We start from the raw sequence: 8,362 nt of genomic DNA, 5'->3' as shown, positions 1-8,362 counted from the left end.
ATCATCTGTAATTATGAGGTCATTTCCTGTAAGTATGAAATAGTTGAGTTGTAATATAAGAAATGAAGGAGTTTAGTAATGAAGACACAAAGACGTAGTTGTGAGATAAATATGTTGTAATTATGAGTTACGTGGACGCAGAGGAGACGGTTTTACCGTTTTAACGATGAGAGCCTGAAGAGTCAGTGCTTACAGGAGCTCTGAAGAACCAGCAACCTTTAACATCTCGTCCTCTTGGTCTGTTTTCATTTCCTGAGTACTACACTACCCATAATCCCATGGGGACGCAGCGCTGAAACACTACAGGCCAGAAACCACTAAGGGGAAGGTGTTCTGTGAGGCGAATCAGTTTCAGATTTCTTCTAAAGCATCACATGAATAAATCCAGACCGACGTGTTTCATTTACATCACGTTTAAACGTCTCGGACATCTCAGTATTATTACATCAGAACATCATGAAGCAACACGAAGAACACAAAGAATGAAACAAGAGCGAAGAAAAGTAAAATCAGAGTCTGCTCTGGTTCACCTCTTTTATTTTGAAGGGACAGTAATAATAAAGAGCTCATTTGGGACATTTATTGAATTATTCAACATGTTGGTATAAAAACTGAATTTATTCATGAGATTATTGAACACTCAAAGACACCAGTCGACATGCAGCTCTAACAATCACAGGCATGTTTTTATTTTTTGGTACTTCCTGTATTTTAACCCGGATGTTGTTCTTTTATGATGGTTTTCTCCTACACATGTTTTTATATTTTGTATTATTTGCTGTTTCATTAAAAACAGACAGTGTTTTATTACCTCTGCTGCTTTTTTATTCATCATTTTAAAGATTTTGTGTCAGAAAACAATGAAACGATGACAAAAAGGTTTCTGACATGATTCTATTTTTGTTTCAAGTGTTGAGGATTAAATTTAAAATATCAGCATGAGGACGCCACCGTCACTCTTACACTATTTTTCTTATAACAGGTGGTGGTGACATGCAGAGTCCACATGTTCTGGTCTGCAATTATATAGCATTTATTTTACATAATGATAAAAAATAAAAAGAAATGAGGAGGTTTTTATTGTCGGGCTCCAGACAGTGATATAATCACAGAGTTTGGTCTAGACCTGCTCTTTATGTGAAGCGTCTTGAGATAACGCTGTTGTGAATTGGCGCTGTATAAATAAAGATTGATTGATTCATTCATTCATCATCGTTATTCCAAACGGGGCTTTTATTTTGGTAAAACATGTATACGCACAGTGAAACGTCATTGGGTGGCGTCGACCTCCTGCCCGGTGACGTCATATGTGTGCGACAGTGACGGCGTTCAGTTGGCGCTCAGAAACGGAAGAAGAGAAACAAGAAGCGGCGGAGAGTCTCTGCGTCAACCGGTAGGAACAAAGCACGGAGGGGCACACCGGGGGCCGCGTCAGGGGCCACGTCAGGGGCCACGTCAGGGGTTAGGGGCCGGGGTAACTGGGGATATTTCCGTGTGTAACACAGGTGTGTCCGCGTGCCGATTTGTCAAATGACGAAGTACAGAAAGAGTCCAGTGAGTTTTTCTGTCTCTTCAGTTTGTCTTCAGAGACATGAACGTGTTTGCTGACGCATGGAGTGAGTTTAAATCAGCCGATAGACTGACTGTCTGTAACACTGCGGAGTCTGTACCTTTAAGGAAGGTTTCTACCTCCGTCCAGCCAGTGTTCACCTGCGGCACACCTGCTCCCTCCATCATGTCTGTGGTTAAAGGCCACAGCACACACAAGTGTAGGTAACATGGGGACACTTCTCACCTGTCCATCACTACGAGCATGAACACACACACACACACACTATCACCTGTCCATCACTACGAGCATGAACACACACACACACACACACACACACACTATCACCTGTCCATCACTACGAGCATGAACACACACACACACACACTATCACCTGTCCATCACTACGAGCATGAACACACACACTATCACCTGTCCATCACTACGAGCATGAACACACACTTATCCGTCCCTGGTTCCGTCCCTGGTTCCGTCCCTGGTTCCGTCCCTGGGGATTATAGTCCAGACTAGTCGTAGTCCCGTCCAGCACACGTCTTGTTGTCTTGATGGCTGTTTCCAGTATGGAGATATTATGGGATGGCCACCTCTGATCTCTCCATGTGAGAACACACCATGGTATTGATCGGCGCACCACGAATACTGTGCAGAACATTAAACCTGGATGTTCTGCCTGAGGAACACGTGCAGAGCCTTTAAGGGCTCATTGGTAGAACCCAAAGAAGTGAGCAGCACCAAGACTAGAACGTGCTTCATTAAAGCTACTGACCAGGCTGCTTCACTGATTAGCCTGGTGTCGGTCTGTCGGTCTGTCGGTCTGTCTGTCTGTCTGTCTGTCTGTCTGTCTGTCGGTCCATAGACCCTGTTACTATATATATATATGTGTGTGTGTGTGTGTTCTCCTTCAGTCATGCCGTCTGGATCAGCGCCTCCAGGACTCCAACCAGCCAGAAGGTCTCCTCGTCTGTCCCCCCAGGTGAGCTAGCGAGGTGTGAGGAGGTTTGATACATGAACACGTTCTCCTGAAGGAGCAGGAGGAGGAGGAGGAGCAGGAGGAGGAGGAGGAGGAGGAGGAGGAGGAGGAGGAGGAGGAGGAGGAGGAGCAGCAGGAGGAGCAGGAGGAGGAGGAGGAGGAGGAGGAGGAGGAGGAGGAGGAGGAGCAGCAGGAGGAGCAGGAGGAGGAGGAGAGCTGTGAAAGTGTCTGAGCAGTGGTTCCAGGCTCTGCTGTTCTTCTTCTCCTGTTTTAAAAAGGATCATGTCTGTGTTTTCAGACCAGCAGCAGTAGAGGGAAGGAGGAGAGGAGAGGAGCAGGAGGAGGAGCAGGAGGAGGAGGAGGAGCAGGAGGAGGAGGAGGAGGAGGAGGAGCAGCAGGAGGAGGAGGAGGAGGAGGAGGAGGAGGAGCAGCAGGAGGAGGGAGTCTGCAGGAGGCGAAGAGGAGAGGAAAGATGCAGAGGAACAAAGAGGAAGAGGAGGAGCTGACCGGCAAGATGAAGACCCTGGTGAGACTGAAGCCACAGAGAGTTATACAGGCAGACAGACAGAGAGACAGACAGACAGACAGACACGCTGACAGACAGGCTGACAGACAGGCTGACAGACAGAGAGACTGACAGACAGACAGACACGCTGACAGACAGGCTGACAGACAGGCTGAGAGACAGAGAGACTGACAGACAGACAGAGAGACAGACAGACAGAGAGACTGACAGACAGACAGACAGACAGACAGACTGACAGACAGAGAGACTGACAGACAGACAGGCTGACAGACAGAGAGACTGACAGACAGACTGACAGACTGAGAGACAGAGAGACTGACAGACAGACAGAGAGACTGACAGACAGACAGAGAGACTGACAGACAGACAGAGAGACAGGCTGACAGACAGAGAGACAGGCTGACAGACAGAGAGACAGACAGACAGACAGACAGGCTGAGAGACAGAGAGACTGACAGACAGACAGACAGACAGGCTGACAGACAGACAGACAGACAGACAGGCTGAGAGACAGAGAGACTGAGAGACAGGCTGACAGACAGAGAGACTGACAGACAGACAGACAGACAGACAGGCTGACAGACAGACTGACAGACAGGCTGACAGACAGGCTGACAGACAGACTGAGAGACAGGCTGACAGACAGGCTGACAGACAGACTGAGAGACAGGCTGAGAGACAGGCTGACAGACAGACTGAGAGACAGGCTGACAGACAGACTGAGAGACAGGCTGACAGACAGACTGAGAGACAGGCTGACAGACAGGCTGACAGACAGACTGAGAGACAGACTGAGAGACAGGCTGACAGACAGACTGAGAGACAGACTGAGAGACAGGCTGACAGACAGGCTGAGAGACAGGCTGACAGACAGGCTGACAGACAGACTGAGAGACAGGCTGACAGACAGACTGAGAGACAGGCTGACAGACAGAGAGACAGGCTGAGAGACAGAGAGACAGGCTGACAGACAGAGAGACTGACAGACAGACAGAGAGACAGAGAGACTGACAGACAGACAGACAGAGAGACAGGCTGACAGACAGAGAGACAGGCAGACAGACAGACAGACAGGCTGACAGACAGGCAGACAGACAGGCTGACAGACAGAGAGACAGGCAGACAGACAGGCTGAGAGACAGAGAGACTGACAGACAGACAGACAGACAGACAGGCTGACAGACAGACAGACAGGCTGACAGACAGGCTGACAGGCTGACAGACTGACTGACAGACAGGCAGACAGACAGACAGGCTGACAGACAGGCAGGCTGACAGAGAGACAGGCTGACAGACAGCTGACTGTCTCTCTCTCCTCAGGACCTGTCTCCCCGGTCAGCAGCCTCTGGAACTGGTCTGGTTTACTGTGAGACCTTCACTGTCCACAAGAACCTGTGGGACTCCAGGTGAGGTCACCTGGTGACTCATCACTGACCATTCACTTCACTCATTGATCATGGTCATTATTGATTATCATGGTCATTATTGATTATCATGGTCATTATTGATTATCATGGTTGGAGATAATAAAAGCGTTCATGTCTTGTTGCTGATGTTCAGTCATCCAGAGAGTCCAGACAGAGTGACGACCATCATGGAGGAGCTGGAGACACAAGACCTTCTGTCTCACTGCGTCAGAGTGGAGGTCTGTCTGTCTGTCTGTCTGTCTGTCAGTGTTGTGTTAACGTCTAACCAACTGGGGTCAGTGTGTGTGTTCTTCTTCTCTGATCAGGGGTCAGTGTGTGTGTTCTTCTTCTCTGATCAGGGGTCAGTGTGTGTGTGTTCTTCTTCTCTGATCAGGGGTCAGTGTGTGTGTGTTCTTCTTCTCTGATCAGGGGTGTGTGTGTGTTCTTCTTCTCTGATCAGGGGTCAGTGTGTGTGTTCTTCTTCTCTGATCAGGGGTGTGTGTGTGTTCTTCTTCTCTGATCAGGGGTCAGTGTGTGTTCTTCTTCTCTGATCAGGGGTGTGTGTGTGTTCTTCTTCTCTGATCAGGGGTCAGTGTGTGTGTTCTTCTCTGATCAGGGGTCAGTGTGTGTTCTTCTTCTCTGATCAGGGGTCAGTGTGTGTTCTTCTTCTGTGATCAGGGGTCAGTGTGTGTTCTTCTTCTCTGATCAGGGGTCAGTGTGTGTGTTCTTCATCCCCAGCAGCTTCACCTCCCTGCTGTCAGTTAGCGTGTTAGCATTAGCCACAGGGGGTGCTGAGTGCTGCTGTGTTTGTGTTTCAGCCCAGAGACGCCACAGAAGAAGAGCTGCTGCTCGCCCACATGTGAGTCTCTAATGTTCTCTACTGTTCCTTACTGTTCTTCACCGTTCTTCACTGTTCCCTACCGTCCCCTACTGTCCCCTACTGTTCTCTACTGTTCTCTACTGTCCCCTACTGTTCTCTACTGTTCCTTACTGTTCTTCACCGTTCTTCACTGTCCCCTACTGTCCTCTACTGTTCTCTACTGTCCCCTACTGTTCCTTACTGTTCTTCACCGTTCTTCACTGTCCTCTACTGTCCTCTACTGTTCCCCAGTGTCCCCTACTGTTCTCTACTGTTCTCTACTGTCCTCTACTGTTTTCTACTGTTCCCTACAGTTCTCAACTGTCCCCTACTGTTCTCTACTGTTCCCTACTGTCCCCTACAGTTCTCTAATGTTCCCTACTGTCCTCTACTGTCCCCTACTGTTCCCTACAGTTCTCTACTGTCCCCTACTGTCCCCTACAGTTTTCTACTGTCCCCTACTGTCCACTACAGTTCTCTACTGTCCCCTACTGTTCTCTACTGTTCCTTACTGTTCTTCACCGTTCTTCATTGTCCCCTACTGTTCTCTACTGTCCCCTACTGTTCTCTACTGTTCCTTACTGTTCTTCACCGTCCCCTACTGTTCTCTACTGTCCCCTACTGTTCCTTACTGTTCTTCACGGTTCTTCACTGTCCCCTACTGTCCTCTACAGTTCTCTACTGTTCCCTACAGTTCTCTACTGTCCCCTACTGTTCTCTACTGTCCCCTACTGTTCCCTACTGTCCCCTACTGTCCCCTACAGTTCTCTACTGCCCCCTACTGTTCCCTACTATTCTCTACTGTCCCCTACTGTTCTCTACTGTTCTTCACCGTTCTTCACTGTCCCCTACTGTTCTCTACTGTCCCCTACTGTTCTCTACTTTTCCTTACTGTTCTTCACCGTTCTTCATTGTCCCCTACTGTCCTCTACTGTCCCCTACTGTTCTCTACTTTTCCTTACTGTTCTTCACCGTTCTTCATTGTCCCCTACTGTCCTCTACTGTTCCCTACTGTCCCCTACTGTCCCCTACTGTTCTCTACTGTCCCCTACAGTTCTCTACTGTTCCCTACTGTTCTCTAATGTTCCCTACTGTCCCCTACTGCCCCCTACTGTCCTCTACTGTCCCCTACAGTTCTCTACCGTCCTCTACTGTCCCCTACAGTTCTCTACTGTCCCCTACTGTTCTCTACTGTCCCCTACTGTTCCCTACTGTTCTCTACTGTCCCCTACAGTTCTCTACTGCCCCCTACTGTTCCCTACTATTCTCTACTGTCCCCTACTGTTCTCTACTGTTCTTCACTGTCCCCTACTGTTCTCTACTGTTCTCTACTGTCCCCTACTGTTCTCTACTTTTCCTTACTGTTCTTCACCGTTCTTCATTGTCCCCTACTGTCCCCTACTGTCCCCTACTGTCCCCTACTGTCCCCTACTGTTCCCTACTGTTCTCTACTGTCCCCTACTGTTCTCTACTGTCCCCTACTGTTCCCTACTGTTCTCTAATGTTCCCTACTGTCCCCTACAGTTCTCTACTGTCCCCTACTGTTCCCTACTGTTCTCTAATGTTCCCTACTGTCCCCTACTGCCCCCTACTGTCCTCTACTGTCCCCTACAGTTCTCTACTGTCCTCTACCGTCCTCTACTGTCCCCTACTGTCCCCTACTGTTCTCTAATGTCCCCTACAGTTCCCTACTGTCCCCTACTGTTCCCTACTGTCCCCTACTGTTCCCTACTGTTCTCTACTGTTCCCTACTGTCCCCTACAGTTCTCTACTGTTCTCTAATGTCCCCTACTGTTCCCTACTGTCCCCTACAGTTCTCAACTGTCCCCTACTGTTCTCTAATGTCCCCTACAGTCCCCTACTGTCCCCTACTGTTCCCTACTGTCCTCTACTGTCCCCTACAGTTCTCTACCGTCCCCTACCGTCCCCTACTGTTCCCTACTGTCCCCTACAGTTCTCTACTGTTCTCTACTGTCCCCTACTGTTCCCTACTGTCCCCTACTGTTCTCTACTCTCCCCTACTGTCCCCTACTGTTCTCTACTGTCCCCTACAGTTCTCAACTGTCCCCTACTGTTCTCTAATGTCCCCTACAGTTCCCTACTGTTCCCTACTGTTCTCAACTGTCCCCTACAGTTCTCAACTGTCCCCTACTGTTCTCTAATGTCCCCTACAGTTCCCTACTGTCCCCTACTGTTCCCTACTGTTCTCTACTGTTCCCTACTGTCCCCTACAGTTCTCTACTGTTCTCTACTGTCCCCTACAGTTCTCTACTTCCCCCTACTGTTCCCTACTGTTCTCTACTCTCCCCTACTGTTCTCTACTGTCCCCTACTGTTCCCTACTGTTCTCTAATGTTCCCTACTGTCCCCTACAGTTCTCAACTGTCCCCTACTGTTCCCTACTGTTCTCTAATGTTCCCTACTGTTCTCTACTGTCCCCTACTGTTCTCTACTGTTCCCTACTGTCCCCTACTGTTCCCTACTGTCCCCTACTGTCCCCTACAGTTCTCAACTGTCCCCTACTGTTCTCTAATGTCCCCTACAGTTCCCTACTGTCCCCTACAGTTCCCTACTGTTCTCTACTGTCCCCTACTGTTCTCTACTGTCCCCTACTGTTCCCTACTGTTCTCTAATGTTCCCTACTGTCCCCTACAGTGCTCAACTGTCCCCTACTGTTCTCTACTGTCCCCTACAGTTCCCTACTGTTCCTTATTGTCCCATACAGTTCTCAACTGTCCCCTACTGTTCTCTAATGTCCCCTACAGTTCCCTACTGTCCCCTACTGTTCCCTACTGTTCTCTAATGTTCCCTACTGTCCCCTACAGTGCTCAACTGTCCCCTACTGTTCTCTACTGTCCCCTACAGTTCCCTACTGTTCCTTATTGTCCCATACAGTTCTCAACTGTCCCCTACTGTTCTCTAATGTCCCCTACAGTTCCCTACTGTCCCCTACTGTTCTCTACTGTTCCCTACTGTTCCCTACTGTCCCCTACAGTTCTCTACTGTTCTCTACTGTCCCCTACAGTTCTCAA

General features: G+C 49.1%; 1 protein-coding gene across 1 annotated transcript in view; it reads left to right on the top strand.

Moving 5' to 3' along the window:
* Nucleotides 1-1,302: 1,302 nt before the first annotated feature.
* Nucleotides 1,303-8,362, top strand: part of hdac6 (histone deacetylase 6) — a 21,836-nt gene continuing 14,776 nt past the window's right edge. Inside the window, exons 1-6 of the mRNA XM_070839894.1 lie at nt 1,303-1,393; nt 2,476-2,543; nt 2,839-3,066; nt 4,387-4,472; nt 4,627-4,711; nt 5,291-5,331. Coding sequence (XP_070695995.1) covers nt 2,478-2,543; nt 2,839-3,066; nt 4,387-4,472; nt 4,627-4,711; nt 5,291-5,331 — 506 coding nt within the window. The 5' untranslated portion in view covers nt 1,303-1,393; nt 2,476-2,477. The remainder of the gene's footprint in view (nt 1,394-2,475; nt 2,544-2,838; nt 3,067-4,386; nt 4,473-4,626; nt 4,712-5,290; nt 5,332-8,362) is intronic.

This window comes from Pempheris klunzingeri, chromosome 11, assembly GCF_042242105.1.
Source record: "Pempheris klunzingeri isolate RE-2024b chromosome 11, fPemKlu1.hap1, whole genome shotgun sequence".
Taxonomy (NCBI): domain Eukaryota; kingdom Metazoa; phylum Chordata; class Actinopteri; order Acropomatiformes; family Pempheridae; genus Pempheris; species Pempheris klunzingeri.
The sequence above is the reverse complement of the archived record's forward strand: the minus strand, read 5'-3'. Positions and strand labels throughout refer to the sequence as shown.